The 24,789-nt window shown below is 40.4% G+C and overlaps 1 protein-coding gene across 1 annotated transcript; it reads right to left on the bottom strand.

The window, feature by feature from the left end:
• Window positions 1-956: 956 nt before the first annotated feature.
• On the bottom strand, window positions 957-15,806 carry LOC126416276 (NADH dehydrogenase [ubiquinone] 1 subunit C2). The gene is made up of 3 exons (XM_050083915.1): window positions 15,630-15,806; window positions 9,719-9,862; window positions 957-1,129 (listed from the first exon to the last, which is right to left on the bottom strand). Exons 1-3 carry the CDS (start codon window positions 15,775-15,777, stop codon window positions 1,080-1,082), a joined length of 342 nt encoding a protein of 113 aa, XP_049939872.1. The 5' UTR covers window positions 15,778-15,806; the 3' UTR covers window positions 957-1,079.
• Window positions 15,807-24,789: the final 8,983 nt, after the last annotated feature.

Here is a 24,789-nt window from a genome sequence, read left to right as displayed (position 1 = left end):
CCCGAATTCTAGTCCCGGTCGGGCACACAGTTTTAATCTGCCAGGGAGTTTCATATCAGCGCACACTCCACTGCAGAGTGAAAATCTCATTCCAGAAACAGTAGCATTCAACAAAAATGTTGCACTCAAACACTACAGTACATCTGTGAAACCTCTCAAGACTAATAATTACAAAACAAAGAGCAGCAACAATGCAAGAATGCTGGCACGTGTAGCTTGTCAGCCAATAGGAAGGTACACGGAAGAGACCATTTGGCTTTGCAGGGGTGTGAGAAATATCTCGACACACAAATTTGTTGCGGTCTGAGAGATAGTCGATAGTAGTTAAGGGTTAAATGTAGCCGTCTGCAGCTAAACACTTCCTTTGTGCTGTGAGTATCAATAGGTCTTAATTCATAATGCAATTTCTAGAGGAATGTATCTGAACTGGAGAAAGCTCAATACGAAAGAAACAAATGCACGCACTTGCACTAACTAATATATCTTATTTCTACTGCACATTTTACATTGGGCGACAAATTTATGTTTCACCTTCTTAATTCAGAAACTGTTGGTAAAATACCTTCCCATATAAAGGTGTTTCAATATTTCTCCTATAGACCATAGATACCATATTTAACAAAACAATTAAGAAACCTTACTCCAGTGTTTTCATTGATGATTTCTTTTTACTGTAAAATGTAATTCAGTTCACTTCTCTACTTACTGCGCCTCCTGCAACACTGGTGCTCCGGAAATTTTCTTTCACAAACTGCGATTCATTTTCTAATTTAAATATAGAGAAGCAGATACACAAACAAACAAGCGTTAATACAGTAGCCCATGCTCTCTCTCAACAACACAGAGTGAAGTCAGGAGTCAAACCTGCTGTCACTTGATACTGCACGATTTCCACAAACTATTGCAGGAGAGGAGAAAGACATACGTCACATCCCACAGATTAATAAAAGTGATAATTAAGAATAACAAATTTTTATTTATATGTACATTTCTCGATGATTAACCATAGGTGTGTATATAATACAACATACTACTATTCTTACAACGTAACTCAATTTCACATGGATGTGAACAAAGTATCAGCGAACAGGGTTCCACCGGTTGAAAACCTCCGCAAATTTCTTTCGTTCTGAAACAAAAATATTCCGATTTTCAGTAGTTAGGTGCAAAAATTAATCTTTAAAGGGCAAAAAAAAATTAATAATTCTCTTCTACTGTTTTGCAGTACTTACACATAATAGGACCTGTGTAGGTTAACATGAGAAAATGCTGCAGTTACAATAGTGTGTAGATAATAATTTTGTAACCAGACTATTAACATGTTTGAAAATGTGGAGAATGAGTGTTAAAATAAGAGGATTCAAACTAAAGAACAAGTCTATTAGAATGCTTATAAAGGTAAAAAATTAATGGTGAAAAGCTAATGCCACATATTAAGACGCAGAAATAAAGAAGTGGTAGAGTGAGGAGTGAATGAGTCAAAAATATGAGAAGGTGTAGGAAGTCAATGTAGAAGAAACTAAAGTGAATATATATGGCAAAACAACAAAAAAGAAATGTGATGTTATGGAAACAGGAAAGGCATAAAAACCACATAGATGTGCATGATATATACAGGATGAATCATGTAAAACTTGCACTGCAAATATTGCGGAAATAGAAAGTGCTATTGATGTGTGGTTTTACACAATGGATTGGTAATCAGGGGCTCATACTGTTAGCCAATCAATATATTGTAATTCATGCTAACATACACGTTTATAAATTGAACCATGCCTATTGACATTAACAAACTAAAAGTGGGGAAAGCGGCGGTAGGGGAATACACAAACAAAAGTTTTGGGGCCATAAATCCTCCTCCTGGCAGAAGAGGTAAAGGGAAACAAAGAGGGGTGAACAAAAAGGACTGGAGAGGTTTAGGGAAAGGTTCAGTTCAAAAACTCATCCGCAACCCCGGGTCTGGGGAGACTCGCCAGATGGGTAAGTTTTGTCCGGTAAGTAGAGTAGATTTTTTATCTATTCATTTATATTAGATTAATCAATAATTCAAGGGATCACCAATTTAGTATTGGAGGGCAGCGTGGAGGGTAAAAATCGTAGGGGGAGACCAAGAGATGAATACACTAAGCAGATTCAAAAGGATGTAGGTTGCAGTAAGTACTGGGAGATGAAAAAGCTTGCACAGGATAGAGTAGCATGGAGAGCTGCATCAAACCAGTCTCAGGACTGAAGACCACAACAACAACAACAACAACAACAATCAATAATTGTTTTTGTTGTTATAAAATTGGGATAAATTAGACTGTCAGTGGTGTTTGCTGCGGGATTCTAGCGCGATTTGTTTACAAGATATATTTTGAAAAGTTCCCACACCGACATTTGTACAACATCTGTGGTAGCACACTCTAAAGAACAACACAAGTGCATACACTAGTTATATGGACTATGACTAGTAACAAGAAAACAAACCATCACAGGCTGTATTCAAAATTACCATCAGCAGCGGCAATACACACTTTCAAGCCTGGTACGGAACGAGAGCTGCTCACAAGCTAGCATTTCTGTGGAGATGTTCAAGCAGGCTGCAGTAATACATCATTACCTATCATTGGGTGTAGTCTGTGTGTCCTTGTAGACAGTATCTTTCAGCTTCCCCCCCCCCCCCCCCCCCCACACACACACACACACACACACACACACACACACACACACACAGAGAGAGAGAGAGAGAGAGAGAGAGAGAGAGAGAGAGAGAGAGAGAGAGAGAGAGAGAGAGAAGTCTACATGTGGAATGGGCTGGTCAAGGTGCAGGTCCTCTGCATCCAATCCAAAGATTTCGAAACAATTATTCGTGAAGACATGCTGTAATACTTCATGCACTATGGGCTGGACAGCCATCAAGTTGGTCTACAGGTTCCTCATAGTCTGCAGAGGAACATCTTCCTGCATCTGTGGAAGATGTTCTGTTAGGAGGCTAAGATAGTTGTTCACATTCAGTGTTCTGTCTGTGAAAAGTAGGTCTATGAGCTGATGGTTCACCATGCAAGACCATATGTTTATACTCCATGTATGCCCAAGTTCAACTTGATGAAGAAAAAGGGAATTGTCAACAGACCAATAGTGCATGTTTCTGCACTTTATCTGGCAATGATCAGTAAATGTGGCTTCATCACTAAACAAGATATATGAATCAATTGGAGTATCCTGTCTTAATGCCAATATAAAGAAGTTAACGCAATTCTCATAATCATTTCCAGGCAGCTCTTGATGGAGAGTGATGTGATAGGGGTGGGACTTATGCCAATGGAGAATTCATGGTGCACTTTCCTGACTCATGGCTCTACCACGTGCGATTACACAGGAGCTAATGTGTGAATCAACTGCAACTGCAGCAAGAACATCAATTCCCCCCCTTCTGTCATCACTTGTTCCCTTCTGTTACACAGTCTGTGTGTTACACAACCATTTTCACGTAACTGGTTGAAGAAGTTAATAAGTAATTGCTGAGACGGTTGATGTCTATCGTGATATCTTGCCACACACATTGTACTGCATTCTTACTACACTCTCCATACACTATGAGCATGTCGGCTTTTTCTGCATTGGTAAATCCCATTGTCCACCAGCGACCTATTGCTTGACTGTCACACACTGACTAGCAAGTCACAATGCACTCGAGGAACACAAAAGCACATTGTAAGCAAACATAACATTGTACCTAGCAACTACGCAGGCTGAATGGCACTAACAAGTCTCTGTATGGAAACTTTTCAAAATATGACTCGCACTAGGATCCTGCAACAAACACCATTGATATTCTAATTTACCCTAATTTTAGTTTGTTAGTGTCAATAGGCATTGTTTCATTTACAAATGTGTATTTATGCACAAAAATATTTGAAGTATTATTACAATCTGTTTATTGGCTAACAATATAAGCCCCTGACTACCAACCCGTTCTGTGAAAACCACACATCAATAGCAATTTTCATTTCCACAATATTCGCAATGCAAGTTTTAAATGATTCACCCTGAATACATAGTGTTCTATAGCATTCTAGGACCATTAATTCCCATAGATGGTGCCCTTGACAGATTTGATTATTTTTCAGGAGAATTCCAGGATCTTTCAACAATATGCCACATACTTCCTTGTGGTTAGGTCTGTAAAAGGTTAGAACAGGCTATATTAACCTTCACAGAAGTTCCGTGGCTCCTAAATTCCCTAATTTTAGTACAATTCAGCACCTGGGGGACTGCCTTGAGCCTTATGCTTGCAGTATGAATACTCCTCCGCATGTCCTACAATGGTTGGGAGAAGCACCGCAGGGGGTGTTGATTCTCTAGTTACTGTAGTGGCTTGTTCTGCAGAGGCTAGGTGGAAATTAGATGGGGGAAGGAGATGAGGAGGAAAGAGAACAAATGAGAAAGAAAGGAGACAGGCACATACTATGATAAAACAACTGGTCAAAACCAATTAATGCGAAACACTCAGTCTTGTTTATATGCCTTTCCACAAATCTAACCCTCTACTATTCAGCTAGTTATTACCTTTGTGATGTACCTTCACTCATGACATGCACAACTACAGGGATCGCGAGTCCATACAGTTCACACACCCCGCTTATAGAGGCCACCTGGGTCGGCACCCTGGTGCACCACTCTGGTGAGCCGCCAAAGAAACAGTATTATTTAAGCCATCACAAACAAATGCTCAGCCTATTCAGTAACCTTTATTACTGCTGTCCATTCATTGTTTTCAGTGCTACGTGAAACCTGTACTTCACTTACACTGGCTCTATAAAATATTAAATTCTTTCCATTCCACTTGAACATATCATTACTGTAAATATATCTGATTATTTATGAAAGTGTAAATATCTCAGAACTTGCAAGGAACAAGATACCGAAGAACCTTTCTGCTGGTGTGAATTTTTCACTGTCTTGTGTGTGATCACTCACATCTTTCCTGTACTACGTCACAATAGAGGTTTAGAATAACTTTTCATCTTCCCTCCAGCAACTTTACATCTTATTTTTTCTTTCAATTTTGTACTTTTCCCTGCTTTTGCTGATGTAAAACTATTCGCAGAACTTTTGTGGTCAGTTCTGAAATTTCGAACTTAACAGACTGCCCCATGCATTCCTCCACACGTCATTTTAATCTAACACACTAGTCATAAAACTGCTTACAAATTAATTTCATCTCCAATTAACCTTGTTTCAAGCCTCCATTTATTGTAATGTAAGCCAATTCAGCCACTAATTCCAAAGTTAGCTGAAAATGCATTCAAAGCACAGCAAAATAAATGAGCTCCGCTTACTAGGGACTGAATGACGCACTAAATGCCTGAGTAGATGTAAGATTTCTAGGAAAACAACCATGTAACTATCGAGGGGAGAAATGTGTTAACTCTAAACTTTGATCACCAGCATGAATGTAAGAACCATCCCATTTTAATCTTTGCAGAATCTCTCAAGAAAGATTACACTATGACAAATCAATATGTTACTTAAAAAGTTTTGAGTGGAATACAAATTGTGGAAGGAGTATAGATAACAATATAGACAGCCTACACACACACACACACACACACACACACACACACACACACACAGAGAGAGAGAGAGAGAGAGAGAGAGAGAGAGAGAGAGAGAGAGAGAGAGAGAGAGAGAGATCGACACTGTCCCAGCACTGCCTACCAGATGCACACACACACACATTACAACTGAAGTTTTTCAGATAAAAGTTATTGCAGACAAAGGTGATTACAAGGTAAGCATTACAGTTACATTCTAGAGATCACTGAGGTCAATGAAAATTGAGCCAACTTTTGTTTCCAGATCCTCAATGTTTATTGTGTCAATGCTAGAGGCTAATTAAGTATTTTATCTCCTCTTTGTTTTCTTTCCCTACTAGACAGCACTGTTAACTGCGACAATAGATGATTTTTTTTAAGTGTCTATGTAAAAAAAATAAATGAATAAAAGCAAACTTTTGTGGAACTACATCTTTTTTGTAGTACTCGCTGTAAGGAGGAGGTTTGTTCAACATGAACCACACGCAGGTGCTCCAATTTCCTGTAAAGGCGTGCTATCTAGAATTAAACATGCTTTCCTTGTGACCCACTTACAGTCCAGTCAAATTAAACAAAAAAATTGCCCCAACCTGGAAATTTTACAGCTGAAAATTGGCAGAAATGCTCAGGATGATATCCAGTTCAAAACTATAAGAGTCCCCAAATATTCATTTTGGGGAAAATCTGCCATCTTGGAATTTTCGAGTTAACATAGTAACTGACCAAGTGTCCAATTGGCTTTGTTTCTGCACCAAATTGTATGTTTTGTTGCCTATTATAACCAAAAATAAAGATAAAAATATAAATACTCTGGGAGACTGCGTATGCAAGTAATGTGACTGCACGATGACCAGCAATGCTTGCACTTAAGCTATCTGCATGCATTTTCTGATGCAGCTCTCATTGGCAATATAATTAAGGATGTAGAAAAAGTCGAATCTTGTCTCAGTGATCATTTGAAACAAACACACTTGGACCTCCTTTTGGAAGAGATTTCTGTTGACAATGTTCTTTCGTCAGACTTCATCGCCCACGCAGCAGATTTGTTGGTTGGTGCCACGCCTGCATGTACTGATGTAATTGGTGCCATAGAAAGGTTCTGCAGAGCAATCTCTGAAATCCCTGGAGCTAAGAGTCTTGCAAAGTTTCGGATAAGGCAGATTTTGGGAAGATACAGCCCTAAGAATAAAAAAATAAAGTCATGACTCTTGTCTCTGTGTCTAAAATGTCCAAGATCAAAGACACTCATTAATATAAATCCAAAACAAGTTTTTTATTGACTGCTGTGTGTTGTATGCAACAATGATGACCTTTGAGAATATCTGAAATACAAACTAGCAGCCTGTGATCTTATGATGGGACATTTATGAGAAAGGCACGAAGCCCGCATTAATTGACGTTCTTGAAGAGATTGTGCCACCCAAAAATGACTTTCCAACCAAAGCAGTATTTGCAATTCAGGTGGGTCTATGCTGCATTGAGTCCCAAAAGAAACGCAAGGGGATGTTGACAATGAATAAAATCTTTTTGTTTTCAAGCCGCGACAATTCAAATAAAATTCCCACGCTTTCAATGGCACTCTCCGCCATCATTATCAATTTGACTGCCAGGGATGGCACAGTTTCTGCTTGTATAAGCATGATTACAGCATCTGGCACCAGTCGTAGAGGGCTGAAATGGCACATGCATGGAAGTTGACTTGCTACTATGAGGTGCGCAACTCATCTTATGCTGAACTGACACTGTTTGAAAACAAACATTTTATTCAGACATCCATGAAAGACTCCAAGAGCACATGGAACTGATGATGCTACATCATAAACATCTACTCAACTAGCGTACGTTAAAAAAAAAACTGTGCGTCATTGTTATCAAGACACTTTACACTAGCTGGGATCTAGGTAATTCGAGCTTCGGGGGATGCAGATATTGTGGTGGTGAAGAGTGCTATACATATGGCCAACAATGGCGTGGCGCTCCTCATTCTAGTGGCCACGCGCAGCAACTGGATGTGACCTAACTTCTGCTCCTTGCAGAAAAGGCAAAAACTAGCTCAGAGACAACAGCTGTTTAAGGGAAAGAGTTTCTCTCTTCAACAAAACAGGTGCTACACACCAGGAAATCGCATAAGCTGAAGAACATTTCCTTTTCGTTTTGTACCATCATGGTGTTGAAGACAACCTGAACAGCATCAGACAGCTGTACAGCAGGGCAGATGCAAAGTAGTCCACCACAACAACATTTGATTTGGCCACATTTACATCTACACCCACAGTGGGACAACAGCATTTGCAATGAGTTTACCACTGTCAGCTGAGGAAGACATTATCTTCATTAATTTTGTCTAATATAAACAAAAATTCTTGGATCTTTAACTGATTTGCATCATTACCTTTAGATTCAAGTATGGACGGGAAATAACCTTCTGGGAAAAGAATAGGGCTGGAGTGCGCATGCCAGCTGGCTTAAACCAAATCTAACTGGAAACCAGCACTAGAGCAAGTATTTCAAATTATATCTCGCAACTGTAAATCTGGTTGCAAAAGCAAGTCTAAATCCAGGGCAGGCGGCATAAGTTGCACAAGTATGTGGGGCTACTACACTGGCCATTGGTGCATAAATCTGTGTACTTCACAGACTGACATCAAAGACAATGTCAAAACTTTGACTGTCATGTTTTTATGTAAACTGTAAATAACCAAAAAATGTAAAAAGTCCTGCTCACTGTTTTTTCTGATAACTTCTTTCTGTTATTAATTTTTGGCCAGTGAGTGAACATATTACAGCAACTTCGCCCACTTTCATAAAAAAAAACACTATCATTGTTGCTCTTCCCATCCCATGTAAATTATTTGAACTGCATTTTATTTTTGTTGGACTTTACAACATTACTGTGATTAAAAAAACAACACAACCACATGATCAGAAGTGAAAAATTGGAGGTCTTTTTTCCAGCACTAGTGGCGTTAAAATATATATTATTATTTCTTGAAAAAAAAAAAAACTGGACTACAGCAAACAATTTTAGCATTTTAGGTGCTAGGATGCTTAAGCTCATTAACTTGGTACATAAATTAACCCAATTGGCTGCCTGGTTCTGCTACTATAATTAAAACTCTAAAATTAAAATCCCAAGGTTTCAGTATTGTCACGATGGCAGAATTTCGCCAAAAGCGTTTTTTTAAAACTTTGATCTGGAAAGTGTCCTGAATGTTTCTGTCAAGTAGCAGCTTGTTTTTTTTAAATGTCCAGTTTAATGTCTAATTTGACTGGACTATTAGTAATATGTCTAGGCCAAGGACCCAAAACATCTGCGACCCGCCGAAAACTTGTACAGGGGGCTCCAGACAGAGTACGGGTCAGCTTTGCCTGTCTTCCTGTACAGCCAGACACTAATTGGTGGCCACCAGGCAGTCTCACCTGGGCCACAAGAGGTTGCGTTTGCAGTTCCTCCCAACACGTGACTGAAAATAGTCCACAATGTATCCTGGAGCAAGTGTCTAATATACCCCCGTGTCATAGCTTGAAAGGTGTTCACACCGAGGGAGCTGCATGGGCCAGGAGCCAAGAGTTTACACTCTTCATCAATCAGGTGCTCATTCTGGTGCCATCATAGCAGCTGCACTGTCATCCACTGTCCACCTTCCACCAAGATATCAACTGACCCAAGAACTCTTCATGTCATCAGCCATCCTTTAAGGTTAAGGGGTCTCTGACACTGCTCATCAAGAATCACCAGAGTAGCTGTTTCGTCGTTTAACTTTTCTGGTTTGGTCTAGGGATACTATTTTGTTGTATATGGGAACATTCTTTTCATACGTTTTTCATTCTTTATTGTAGGCCTCAGAATCAGCCAGTACATCAGTTACTTTGTATGCCAGAAGAGACATTGTGTTGGCGGTTCAGAGTTAATAAAATCCTTAAAAATAATTTGGAACTTTTTCTGTCTGTAGTCCACAGATATACCAATTACTCATCAAGGTTTATATTAAACAACTTTGTTGTATGATGTAATATTTCAAGATATTCTTCTTCAGGGGTTACAATGGGACACCCTTTAAATCATAGTATAATACCCTAGCAACGTGTAAACATGTCCAGAAATGAAAATAAAAAGTGGAAATGATAATTCTGGTTACCTGGAGTTGGGAAATCTTCAGGATGCAACTCTACATAGTGTCTTAAAACAGCATCCTTTTCAGCCAGATAATCAGCCCTGTACTTCTCAACGAAGTTACCAAGAGCAACAGCACCTAGGGTAAATAGTGCATGCCTCTGTATGCCTGAAAAATAAATACATAAATTAATAAATCTTGAATCAATGTGCAAAATTTATATCTACAGCAAAGTTAATGCAGGAACACAGCCAGTAACCTACCGGTAATCATCTGCCAAAAAACGAGGTGAAAAAGATTCCTACAATATAAATATAAAGAGTAGTTAAAATATACTTTATAAGTAATGCATACTGCACAATTTTGTATTACTCACAGTAGTAGTTAATAACAAGAGGAGACAACGTAGGTCTCTGGCTTTGCTACAGGCCAGTCTGTCACTACATCTAATTTTTTCCCATTCACCAAATAAGTACAAAAATCAGTAACCAACATTAACATCCATACTAACCACATAAGTTATTCTGGCACTCTCCATACTGAAAACAAAAGTACAGTAAATTCCAAAATAAATGGTTAGATTCAGCGATTCTCATTGGCTACCACGTGCTATCAGCCAGCTATGACCAACATCAACAAACTGACAACAATCAACAGGCAATGCAAGAGCCACTGACACTGTAACTGCACTTTAGCTGCAGTAGGTCAGTTGTGTGTGGAGTGATAGTGTAGAGAGATGCAACGAAACAGTGCAAATTATGTATGAACAGAAGAACTTGTACAACAGGGATTAACCAAATGAAGCAATGGAGTATTTAATTGTTAAGACACTGACCTCATATTCATGAGGACATAGTTTTCCCTGGCCGGCCATCCTCATATAGTTTTCCCTAAATCATTTCAGGCAAACGCCTGGAAGGTTCCTTCTAGATCTACATACATACTCTGCAAAGCACTGTGAAGTCCACAGCATAGTACCACATGTTAGGATTTCTTCCCATTCCAACTGCATGTGGAGCACAGTAAGAATGATTGTGTTAGTCCTGTGCATGCCATAATTAATCTTCTCTTCATAGTCCTACAGGAACAACATATATGGAGATGAAGAATATCTCCAGATTCTTCACCTAGTGTTGATTCTCAAAACTTTTTAAATATTCTTTTCAGAGATAACTGCAGTCTATCTTCACATGTCTAACACTAGAGGCTTTTAATGTTTCTGTGGGACTCTACCATGAATTAACAAGCCTGTAAACATAGTACTACCATTCTTTGTATATGTTCAAAGTCTCCAGTTAGCCCTATTTTTTATGGGTGGCATACACTTGATTCTAACACGGGTCAAACAAATGATTTGTGAGCAACTGCCTTTGTAGACTGACTGCATTTTCTCAGTATCCTGCCAATGAACTGAAGTATGTCACTTGCCTTACCTACTACTCAGCCTAAGTGATCATACCATTTCATAACCCTACAATTACTTACATCCAGCTATTTGGATGTCGACTGGTTCCAATTGTGACACTCTGTTTTTACAGTCACTTTTATATTTCTGAACATTTCAAAGAAGCTGCCAATTTTTGTACCACTTTAAAATCTCATCAAGATTTGAACAGATACTTGTGCAGCTTTTTACAGATAATACTTGATTGTAATTAACTGCGTCATCAGCAAAATGTCCGAGATTACTATTAATATTCTCTATACGGTCATCAATTCACAACAAAAACAATATACTTCCCTGGGGCACACCTGACATTACATCTATCTAATCTCCAACCAAGATAACAGCCCGCATCCTCCCAGCCATTGCATTCTCAATCAGTCCACAAATTTTGTTTGGTACCCCACACAATCTTAACTTTTGTTAAAAATTGTTTGTGTGGCACCGAGTCAAATGGTTTTCTGGAGTCAAGAAAAAACTGCTTCTACCCGACAGCCTTGATCAATGGCTTTCAGGATGTCATGAGAGAGACGTGCAAGTTGGTTTTCACATTATCGATGTTGTCGGAATTCATGATGGTTGGCATGGATGACATTTTTGGGCTCAGAATATGTTCAGGATTTACAATGGGTGTACATCAATGAGACATAACATTAGTTCACAAATATGAAATGATCACATAGATTCAGTAGTGAGTAAAGCAGGTGGTAGACTTCAGTTTATTGGTAGAATATTTGGGAGTGCTTACAAATCATTTGTGAAACCCATTCTAGAAATTGCTGAAGTTTGTGGAACCCACAACTAACAGAGGACACTGAACATATACGGAGAAGGGCAGTACGAATGGTCACAGGTTTGTTTAATCCGCGGGAGAGTGTCAAGAGAGATACTGAAGGAATTGAAATGGCAGACTCGAAGATAGGAGTAAACTATCCAGAGAAAGAGATTTTCACTCTGCAGCGGAGTGCGCGCTGATATGAAACTTCCTGGCAGATTAAAACTGTGTGCCCGATCGAGACTCGAACTCGGGACCTTTGCCTTTCGCGGGCAAGTGCTCTACCATCTGCGCTACCGAAGCACGACTCCCGCCCGGTACTCACAGCTTTACTTCTGCCAGTATCTCGTCTCCTACCTTCCAAACTTTACAGAAGCTCTCCTGCGAACCTTGCAGAACTAGCACTCCTGAAAGAAAGGATATAGCGGAGACATGGCTTAGCCACAGCCTGGGGGATGTTTCCAGAATGAGATTTTCACTCTGCAGCGGAGTGTGCCCTGATATGAAACTTCATGGCAGATTAAAACTGTGTGCCCGACCGAGACTCGAACTCGGGACCTTTGCCTTTCGCGGGCAAGTGCTCTACCATCTGAGCTACCGAAGCACGACTCACGCCCGGTACTCACAGCTTTACTTCTGCCAGTATCTCATCTCCTACCTTCCAAACTTTACTGCATCCACAGAGGCATTCCAACCATCATTCTTCCCACACTACATGTGTGAATGGAACAGGAAGAAACTCTAATCACTGGTGCAACAGGATGTACCCTCTGCCATGCACCTCACAATGGTTCGCAGAGTATAGATGTAAATAACAATTGTTTCTGCTGCTTCCATTTTGTCAATAGGTATGATGTATGCTGTCTTCCAATCATGGTGAATAATGTTTTTTCAAGGGATCTCTGGTTATTATGATGGAGGCTAATTTACCTGCAAATTACGTATTGAATGGGACAATGATTCCAATGGTGTCTTAGACTCTTGTTTAATGCCAGCAATTTTAGCTATTTCTCAATGCCATCGACACTAATATCTAGGTCTATATCAATCATCTCTGTAGTGTTGGAGGAATTAAACTGGAGTAGTACTCAATTTCCTTAAAAAAGAAAGATCTGAAGACAATTCCGCAGTCTGAGCAGTACCTGTAGTACCACTAACAGCCTCACATTTTACCAAAATTTCTTTACAGTTTGAGAGAGATCTTTTGATTAGTTTTTGCTGTGGTAGTCATTGAAGGCTTCATGCACTGCCCTCTTGACAATAAACACGTTTCACTCATTCTCTACCTACAGCCTTATGCTTTCTTTTAGACCAATCATGCATCAGTTGCTGTTTCTTTAAAGTTTATTTACAGTGACTGTATACCATGCAGCATCCCTTCCATCATGAACTTTTCTGCTAGGTACATAATTATCCAGTACTTGGTCAACCATTCTTTTGCCACATGAGCCACAGTTCTTCTATCTGTTCACGCTCAACTAGGTAAATATTTTGAGTTCTCTTTTGGGACAGGGTATGGCTGCTTCTTTAACTAAATTTCCCTGCTCTTTATACAACAATTGCTGTAACTACCTTACAGTCACTAATGCAGTTTCAGCAAAGACTTCCCCAAACAAGGCCTGTCTGCTGCAATTCAATACAATATATTTCCATCACAATTGGGCTTCTAAATTGACTGTTGTAGGTAGCTTTCAGAGCAGGCATTTAGTTATGTTTTACAGGATGTCTTGTTATGTTCACAATTTAGAAAAATAACTATCAAAATAAATTGTTGGATGGTTAAAGCCTCAGTCAATAATGACAGTATCACTGGGTAACATTCATTCATATTAGTGAACTGAGGTTCCTCCAAATTTTTCGGTTACATCTAGGACTGAGCAGCTGTCATTAGGAGGAGCAAATCACAGATTCACACCCATCCTTGATTCTGAATCTTGCCCAATCAATCTTGCATGCAGTTTCAATTTTGATTTGAGTTTCTTACCCACTCTGACAAATCCACCTCCATATCCCATTAGCCTATTCTTTTGATATATATATTTTGATTTAGACCGAAAGTCTCACAGTTGTCAATTTCCTATCTTAACCAGCTTTCTGGATTACAATTATTACTTTAATGGTAGTTCTAGTATTGTATGAGTTCGACTACTTTCAAAGAGCACTTCAAACTATGTTGTGAATGCTTCAGCAACTCACCACAAAGATTTTTAAGGTTTCATTTGTGTGGACTGTTTCTTTGGGGTTTCCAGTAATTCTTTTGCGTCCCCTACAGCCATCATTATTTGGATTGTAAAGAGAGTCACATTAAATTAAAAAAAACTCACTTCACACAATTAGTCACCTGTGTAGCAGAGTATGGTGTGTAGTGTACCTCTGACCCATTTAAGGGCAACCCTGCAATTCTCAAGCGAATGAGGTAAGTCCATGAAGTCACAGTGTAACTTGTCTGAGAATCTTCTCAGTCTCTCATTCAATTCTGCTATCTGGCTCAGAACCAGAGTCCCCTGACCTGTTCTGGCCACAATAGGGCAGGTTGTGAGCTTAGATGACACTCTGCAAGAAAGGCCGATTATCTCAACCCTCCCCACCTGTCGAAGGAATGTTCTCTCAGAGCCCATACAACAGTCATTGTCCATCCCAATGAGCACCAAAATTGGCAGTTGAATGCACCTTGTTCTTTCAAACACTAAAGACAATATAAGGGTGTTACCATTCCCCCACCTCCCTCTGAACTGATACGGACTATACAACATTTAGATACTGAATCTTGAATTCTACATATACCCTCTCTCCATTAACTCCTTCAAAGAGCAATGACATATTGATGGCATGCAATTAAACCTTGTACATCCATTTGATTAAATTTTACATGGGATGTAAAAACGGTTTCTTACAAGCAATATAAACTGATCCAAATAAAAGTGCTACATGTGTAACTACATGGTAAAAGCCTAATTACTGACAGATTACAGAAATTCATGTACTTTCAAATCTCTCTCTGATAATGGGGCCACTGAAATTACGATGTCTCACAGAAAGGCGGAGGTACGAGGTTTTCATTGCCTATCATCGATATGTTACAAACCTCTTCTTGTAACAATATACACAATAATGTCTTGTCCAAAAATGATGGTGCCTCACTGACTTCCTAACAGTTACAGCCACTCATTCGAACAAGAACTAAGCATAAACAATCCCATCGATTTCGCTGTTAAATTACATTTCATTTTTCATACGATCAACACATTCACAAAGGCGGCAGATTTATGCGGACGACATAATTTATGATTTACAAAGCACGTATTTCAAATGGTGTAATTCTGTACTCATACACAGAGAAATCATTGACAGTTCAGTGCACAAGAATCTCTGCATTAGCGCTAACACATAATATACTACACCCATGGGAGGATTTCATGTTCCTTCAATAAAACAAAAATACACACAATTACACCACTTACTACTTTAGTTGTTGTTGTTTAGTAGTTGCCAACAACAACAACTACTACTACTACTACTTTAGTTATAGTGGTTTGTAAATATTTACTGAGAGTCAGAAGCGTTTCACTTTTAAAACCAAACGAAATTGATGAATTATTCCGTGGATTATAACATAAATATACAACTAACAAATTTCCTCCGATTTCAATAAGCGCACAACCTGCTACACTTGCAAAAATAATGCTCCGAACAGTAAAATCTATGCACATACGCACCGCTTAGCAAGGGACGACGGTTAGCAGCATTCGCGAAACACACACCAGCGAACGCTATGCCTCCGTATGTCAAAGGAGCCCATATTTTGCTAAGAAGCGGCTCTTCCCTTTGCCTTTTCCCATCCAGCAACTCCAAAGGAGACGCCATTTTGTTCTGGCTTCAAAGATAGCTAGCTCGTTAGCTCCTAGTGAACTCACTCCCTCACTGCGTCCAGTAGCAGTTCGCGGGAGACTGGCTGGGACCCAGGCCTACGAACTGCACCGATAGATGTCGCACGCACTGCAATAATGGTAAAGATCTGTGTAGCTTTAATTAATGGGTCGTTCACATACCACGATCTGTCTCCGCGGACATCTGTGCACATCACATATCTGCAGACTGATAGTTGCGTGTGGACAGCAGATTTGCGCAGATATGAGATAGGTGCAAACATGCAAGTTGGAGCTGGAACTTTGAGCAAATTCCTCAAATCTGTGAGCATCTAACACATCTGCGCAGGTAATATGTGAGCAGGATATCACTGCAAATTTGACATGCGAAACGTGTTTCAGTCAGCTGTTCGTTTAGAAACTTTAGTGTACGTTTCTCATCTGTGTGAGCACAGTGAATTTTAAAATGCCAGATGCACTACTGAATTAATTAAAACGTGTAGGAGTCATACCGGTTTGTGGAATATTAAGAGAAATCAATACAGCGATCGAGATAAACTGAAAAGCCAAAGAAAAAAATGGTTCAAATGGCTCTGAGCACTATGGGACCTAACTTCTGAGGTCATCAGTCCCCTAGACTTAGAACTACTTAAACCTAACTAACCTAAGGACATCACATACATCCATGCCCGAGGCAGGATTCGAACCTGCGACCGTAGCGGTCGCGCGGTTCCAGACTGTAGCGCCTAGAACAGCTCTGCCACCCCAGCTGGCAGAGCCAAAGAAACTGGTACACCTGTCTAATATCGTGTAGGGCCCTCGAAACCATGTAGAAGTGCTGTAACTTGACTAATGTCTGAAGTAGTGTTGGGGGCAACTGACACCATGAATTCTGCACAGCTATCCATAAATCTGTAAGAGTACAAGGGGGTGGAGACCTCTTCTAAACAGCACGTTGTAAGGTATCCCAGATATACTCAATACTGTTCATGTCTAGGGAATATGGTGGCCAGAGGAAGTTTTTAAACTCAGAAGAGTGTTCCTGGAGACACTCTGTAGCAATTATGGACATGTGAGGTGTCGCATTGTCCTGCTGGAATTGCCCAAGTCTGTCAGAATGCACATTGGACATGAATGAATGCAGATGATTAGACATTCTTATGTATGTGTCATCTGTCAGTATGTGTTGTATGTAGACGTCTCAAGGGTCCTATATCACTCCAATCGCACACGCCCCATACCATTACAGAGCCTCCACCAGCTTGATAGTCCCCTGCTGACATGCAGGGTCCATGGATTTACGAGGTTGTCTCCGTACCCATACACGTCCATCTGCTCGATACAATTTGAAACGGGACTCATCCAGCCAGGCAACATGTTTCCAGTCATCAACAGTCCAATGTCGGTGTTCATGGGCCCAGGCGAGGCGCAATACTTTGTGTTATGCAGTCGTCAAGGATACACGATTGGGCCTTTGATTCGAAAACCCTATATCCATGATGTTTCGTTGAATGGTTCGCACACTGACACTTGTTGATGGCCCAGCATTGAAATCTGCAGAAATTCGCGGAAGGCTTGCACTTTTGTCAGGTTGAATGATTCTCTTCAGTCGTTGTTGGTCCCATTCTTGCAGGATCTTTTACCAGCCACAATGATGTCGTTGGTTTGATGTTTTACTGGATTCCTGATATTCACGGTACACTCTTGAAAAGGGAAAATCACTTCAGAGGTGCCGTGTCCCATCACTCGTGCGCTGACTGAAAGATCACGTTCAAACTCACTTAAATCTTGATAACCTGCCATTTTAGCAGCAGTAACCAGACTAGCAACTGCACGAGCCACTTGTTATATAGGTGTTGCCAACTGCAGCGCCTTATACTGGCTGTTTGCATATTTCTGTATTTGAATACGCACGCCTATACCAGTTACTTTGGTACTTTACTGTAAGAAGGAAGCTGCTTACAGTTCTGTAGTAGAGAAATTACGACCCACTGACCCTACAGCAGACAAGCAAACAGTACTAAAAAATAAATAAATACGTTGCAGACTGCTTATGAACATGAGCTAAGCAAAGTAACGAAATGCATTCACACTTTTCGTCAAACTGAGGTGACACTAGCATGTGGATAACTTACCAAAATTTTCAGTTCTGCCTGCTTTAGTTAAAATTCTCTCTACATATGCTTTCATTGATCAAATATTAAATGCTCTGAATAAACAAACATTACCCACTGGGATTCTTTGTAATCTCTCAAAGGCTTTCGACTGTGTGAATCACAAAATTCTTCTAGATAAGCTTAAGTATTGTGGCACAAGTGGGACAATGCACAAATGGATTAATTATCATTTAGCTAGAAGAATGCAGAAGGCTGAAATTAGCAGTACAGATAGTCTCGAAAATCAGCAGAGTCTTCTAACTTGGGAGGTATCAAGAACCCATGGGGTTCAGTCTTGAGTCCTTTATTGTTCTTAATATGCTGTATATCAATGACTTGTCACTCTATACTCACGAAGATGCAAAGCTAATTTTTTTTCTGATAATACAATTATACACTCCTGGAAATTGAAATAAGAACACCGTGAATTAATTGTCCCAGGAAGGGGAAACTTTATTGACACATTCCTGGGGTCAGATACATCACATGATCACACTGACAGAACCACAGGCACATAGACACAGGCAACAGAGCATGCACAATGTCGGCACTAGTACAGTGTATATCCACCTTTCGCAGCAATGCAGGCTGCTATTCTCCCATGGAGACGATCGTAGAGATGCTGGATGTAGTCCTGTGGAATGGCTTGCCATGCCATTTCCACCTGGCGCCTCAGTTGGACCAGCGTTCGTGCTGGACGTGCAGACCGCGTGAGACGACGCTTCATCCAGTCCCAAACATGCTCAATGGGGGACAGATCCGGAGATCTTGCTGGCCAGGGTAGTTGACTTACACCTCCTAGAGCACGTTGGGTGGCACGGGATACATGCAGACGTGCATTGTCCTGTTGGAACAGCAAGCTCCCTTGCCGGTCTAGGAATGGTAGAACGATGGGTTCGATGACGGTTTGGATGTACCGTGCACTATTCAGTGTCCCCTCGACGATCACCAGTGGTGTACGGCCAGTGTAGGAGATCGCTCCCCACACCATGACGCCGGGTGTTGGCCCTGTGTGCCTCGGTCGTATGCAGTCCTGATCGTGGCGCTCACCTGCACGGCGCCAAACACGCATACGACCATCATTGGCACCAAGGCAGAAGCGACTCTCATCGCTGAAGACGACACGTCTCCATTCGTCCCTCCACTCACGCCTGTCGCGACACCACTGGAGGCGGGCTGCACGATGTTGGGGCGTGAGCGGAAGACGGCCTAACGGTGTGCGGGACCGTAGCCCAGCTTCATGGAGACGGTTGCGAATGGTCCTCGCCGATACCCCAGGAGCAACAGTGTCCCTAATTTGCTGGGAAGTGGCGGTGTGGTCCCCTACAGCACTGCGTAGGATCCTACGGTCTTGGCGTGCATCCGTGCGTCGCTGCGGTCCGGTCCCAGGTCGGCGGGCACGTGCACCTTCCGCCGACCACTGGCGACAACATCGATGTACTGTGTAGACCTCACACCCCACGTGTTGAGCAATTCGGCGGTACGTCCACCCGGCCTCCCGCATGCCCACTATACGCCCTCGCTCAAAGTCCGTCAACTGCACATACGGTTCACGTCCACGCTGTCGTGGCGTGCTACCAGTGTTAAAGACTGCGATGGAGCTCCGTATGCCACGGCAAACTGGCTGACACTGACGGCGGCGGTGCACAAATGCTGCGCAGCTAGCGCCATTCGACGGCCAACACCGCGGTTCCTGGTGTGTCCGCTGCGCCGTGCGTGTGATCATTGCTTGTACAGCCCTCTCGCAGTGTCCGGAGCAAGTATGGTGGGTCTGACACACCGGTGTCAATGTGTTCTTTTTTCCATTTCCAGGAGTGTAGTAATCACACCCAAGAAACAGGAATTAGCCAAGGAAATTGTAAATAATGTCTTTCAAAAACTTATTAAGCAGTTTTCTGCAAATGGACACTCACTAAATTTTGAGAAAAGACACTAACACAGTAGTGTAGAGTAAATGACATAACACCATTGATAAATATAGGTTTTGAATAGAAGTCATTTTCTAAGGCAGAATATTCAAAATTTCTGGATGTGTGCATCGATGAGAATTTGTATTGGAAGAAACACATTGATGATCTGCTGAAATGTTTAAGTTCAGCTACTTATGCTACTAGTGTTATTGCAAATTTTGGTGATAAACAAATCAGTAAATTTCCTATTATGTCTGTTTTCATTCACTGCTTTTGTATTCCATCATTTTTTGGGATAATTCATCATTAATAGAAAAAGTATTCATTGCACAAAAATATGTAATCAGAATAATAGCGGGAGCATATCCAACATCACCTTGCAGATGTTTCTTTAAGGAAATCGTGATATTCACAGTACCTTCGCAATACATATATTCACTTATGAAATTTGTTGTTAATGACTCATCCTAGTTCAAAAAAAATAGCAAAGTGCGTAGCTACACACTAGAAGAAAGGATGATCTTCACTATTCTCGATTACATCTGACTTTGGCACAGAAAGGGGTGACTTGTGTCACCATAAAAATCTTTGGTCAATTACCAAATAGCATTAAGAGTGTAACAGACAGCCAAACAACATTTAATAACAAATTAAAAGAATTTCTGAATGTTAACTCCTTCTACTGAATAGATGAATTTTTAGGTATGAAGTAGTAATATATATATATATATATATATATATATATATATATATATATATATATATATATATATATATATAGAATGAGACGTTACATAACATTACATTAATATTTGTTTCATTGATCATGAATACAACATTTTCTAATGATGGGAAACATGTCAGTTTAACGTACGTTTTCTTTAAAGGATAAACACATACATACACACACACACACACACATACATATATACATATATGACTGTGTGTGTGTGTGTGTGTGTGTGTGTGTGTGTGTGTGTGTGTGTGTGTGTCCTTCAAAGAAAACCTACGTTAAACTGACATGTTCCCTATCATTATAAAATGTCGTATTCATGATCAATGGAACGAATATTAAAGTAGTGTAATGTAATGTCTCATTATGTTGGCTAGCAAAAGGAACTGCTAACACACTCAGTACTGTCCTATGCTTTTATCGCATGCATGCATCAGTGCAGCAAACACAAGTATGTCCTATATTCTCAAGAAGAGCAGAGCCAGATTTCTGTGGTAAGTTGATAATGGGAGATCTTGCAGCAGTGCCTTCAGGACATAGGGATTTTTATACTTGTTTTGTTTCCTAATATAATATGCTGTTGTAACAAGAGTTAATCACAGGTGAGCTGTAAAATTCATTACCACAACACTAAAAGTAAACTTTTCCACATAGGTTATGGATACCATAAGTAGGATTCAGAATGGAGTTTTATAATTTTGTGCAAAAGTCTATAACCATTGCTGGTAGACATCAGGCAGGGATGTGAAAATCCAGATTCAGAAATAACTATAGCTCATTGGTCACACCTATAATTTCTAAGAATATCCTATGTTTCAAACAAGTCTAAAACTGTTAAAATATTATCTGCAATTTGTCATAATTGATATACTACGGAACTGAGTACACTTTACTTGCCTTCATGAATTCCTCCTTATGGACAGTGTAAATAGCGTTGCATATAGTTCTTCAGGTTCTCTTGGTATATTTGTTGATCGAACATTCTATGGGTGTACTGCTGGTTCATAGTGTCCAATGGGCACAATATTCTGGCGATCAGACATGTCGCCATCGTCATATGCGCTGACGAATTTAGTTCCTGAGGATGTGGGCCGAATAATACCCCTTGCCCCCACAAGCTGCTCCATCTGCGGTCCACACCCACAGCCACATGTTGGTGTCAGCGGTCACAGAGACACTAGCGTCGACATCTGCAATGGTGTTGATGTAAGTTCTCTGTCTGCCCTGGTTGTCAGCTCGTTTTGTTTGCTGATAATGTCCTTAATTGAACTCAGTGCTGGTGTCCAAGCCTTGCTAAGATTATAGCTGCAATCAGTTTAGACTATGTTTACAACTGGCAAACAATTTTAATTCCTGGACCTGGGATTGGATTGATGGTGTTACCTGGGTGACAGCCGATTCCACCTATAGAAAGGCCATAGGGCATCAAATATCAAAATTCTCATGCCTCGCTGACAAACCATCACCGGAGACACCGTGCAAGATGGTCATGAATCTGACTGACATGGAGCTTATAGATGAGGTGGTTTAAGTTCTGGAGAAGGGACTTAACTTTCCTCCCACCCTAAATACAAACTGTTTGCGGACATTGTCAGTGCAGTTGAACAAGTTGTTGCGTGACTACCACCTGAAGCAACTGAAGAAGTACGTCGTGAAACCTGCCGTGCTCTGATGAGAACTAAGCCTAAAAGGTCAAACGTCAGCACCAGAGAGAGGGTGGCTATTCGGAACCTGAGAGAACGCCCTAAGATTGATGTCTTACTTGCTGACAAAGGCAATGCTACTGTTGTTCTTTCCCACAAGGACTACATTGAAAAGATGCAGAGCCTGCTAGATAACGACTCCTATAGGAAGATCAATGCTGACCCCACAAAGAAGATAGAGAACTAGACTAGGGCTCTTCTCAAGGACGCGGATTTACCAGAGGTTGTAGCCAAGAAGCTGTTACCTCAAGGACCTGTACCGCTAAGACTTTATGGACTCCCTAAAGTTCAAAAAGATGGGGTGCCATTGCGCTTCATTGTCAGCAACGTTACGGCACCTACACATTTGCTGGCAAAATACCTCACGGGAATACCCTTATGTGGGTAAATGCACTCACCATATCCGCAATTCTGTGGATTTTGTAATGATGTGGAATCTACTTCATATCTAAAAATACATCTGTTGACTAGGAGGAGCTGTCATTCAGAAATTCTTTCGATTTGTTTTCGCCATCTGTCAGACGTTTTAGGGGACATTACATGTCCTATGCCGCCAATGTTAAATTATCGAATTTTATGACCCATTATTTTGGAAACTTTTTAAGACACCTGCTTAAAATTTTCCATAATTATTGAATCACCTTTCTAGATACAATGAATTAGAATTATTACTAAAACAGTATTGTGGGACATGTTTTTTTTCAAACACTCAATTTTTTAACAGAATTTTGTAAATAAATGAACATAAAAAGAAAGCAACTCAGGATATTTTAATTGTTCTAGTTCCATACGTGTTGAATCTCACACTTGGCATGCTGTGAAAATTTCTTGTCTCTAACATCAGTACTTTTTAGAAAACGGGTCATTTATTGCAAAAAATGTAGTTCAGAGATATTGAGGTTTAAAACATTTTTTTATTACAAATTCTTATGCAGACTTACATTTCTGCGACTTTTATGCACTAGAATTGCTCTGGGCCATAGTCTGTGTCTTACTCAGTGTCACAACAGCCCAATGATTGCTTCCTCCTTTTCTTTCTTGCTTCTTTTCTCATTTGCTGAACAGCTAACTCTGCTTCACGTACACGAAGCTCATTCAGTTCCGCAGTCTTTTAGCTGCGTTCTGTCAAAATTTTACCCATAACGTCTCCAGAACCTTAAGTCCTTCATAGTTCCCACCATTAAAAGTTATTACAGCATCAGACACTGCTAACTTTAGAGCCATAAGGCCAACAAATACATTTTAGGCACACGGCACCACACAACATTATTGAGGGACTCATTCACATTCTGGGTCTTCCCATGAAAACACTTTGTAAACCTCAGTAACTTAGGATTTACCAAATCTCTGTAAATAGGTTTGATTGCCTCCATTACTGCCAAGGGAAGTGAACGTTTATGTGTAAATTCATACAGGGTGCCAGAAAGTTCAGCTTGCCTATATTTACACCAAGTGTTCGGTGGAGGTGGACACAATGCATGGCATGGCTTTTCATCGGTTGATATTCTATGAAAGAAAGTGCTCCACACAGCTCTTTTCATCTTCTCTAAATTGTCACAGTTATCTCTAATGGCCTACAATTAGTCATTTTATTTACATATAAGAAGCAATAGAAGTTAGCTTACTATAAAAATAGCCTATAATCACACTACTTTCAACGAAAACTAGTATCAGAAACAAAGGACTGATCTGTGTATTCGTAATGCCAATTGCTGAGCCGTAGCAGCAGGCACAAAACAAAGCAATGCACACCCTTCTAGACTGTGTAGTTCTCAAGATATGACTGCTCAACTGTGGCAGTATGTGTGTAGCCGCGAAATTTGACATTCACAAGTCAACATTCAAAATATTAGTTCAAGGTTTCACAGTTGTCTGATTTTAATGTATTATATACCAAAATGTTCAGGAAAGTCCAAAGTACATTATGGAGTAGAAAACAGAAAATGTCAAATTTCAACGAATTTCACGTACAGTGTCCCTTTAATGCTGTTTGGTGAATGTGGCAGCATATTCACCCCTTTCTGCTGGTCAGCAGCCAGTTAAGTGCTATTTTCAGAATAGCGCCAGAAACGCGTTATACGATACCGGAAAAGATCCTAGCTGGAGAGTAAACTAGGGATAAGTTAACAGACGATTTCTGGCCGGTTAGCGAGCTTAAGCAGGGAATAAGTTTGCAAAAGGGCAGGAATAGTGACAGATTCAGACAGCGATGATGATATTTTGGCTGAAGTGTTCATGAAAATGAGAAAGGAGAAGAAAATGAGACGAAACCGATTCCGAATTTGTATTCATATTTCGCTTATCAAAGAAAAAAAATGTTCAAATGTGTGTGAAATATTATGGGACTTAACTGCTAATCTCATCAGTCCCTAAGACTACACACTACTTAACCTACATTATCTTAAGGGCAAACACACATCCATGCCAGAGGGAGGACTCGAACCTCCGCTGGGACCAGCCTCACAGTCATGACTGCAGATCCCACAGACCGCTCAGCTAATCCCGCGC

Source organism: Schistocerca serialis, chromosome 8, assembly GCF_023864345.2.
Source record: "Schistocerca serialis cubense isolate TAMUIC-IGC-003099 chromosome 8, iqSchSeri2.2, whole genome shotgun sequence".
In the NCBI taxonomy this organism is placed as follows: domain Eukaryota; kingdom Metazoa; phylum Arthropoda; class Insecta; order Orthoptera; family Acrididae; genus Schistocerca; species Schistocerca serialis.
The sequence above is the reverse complement of the archived record's forward strand: the minus strand, read 5'-3'. Positions and strand labels throughout refer to the sequence as shown.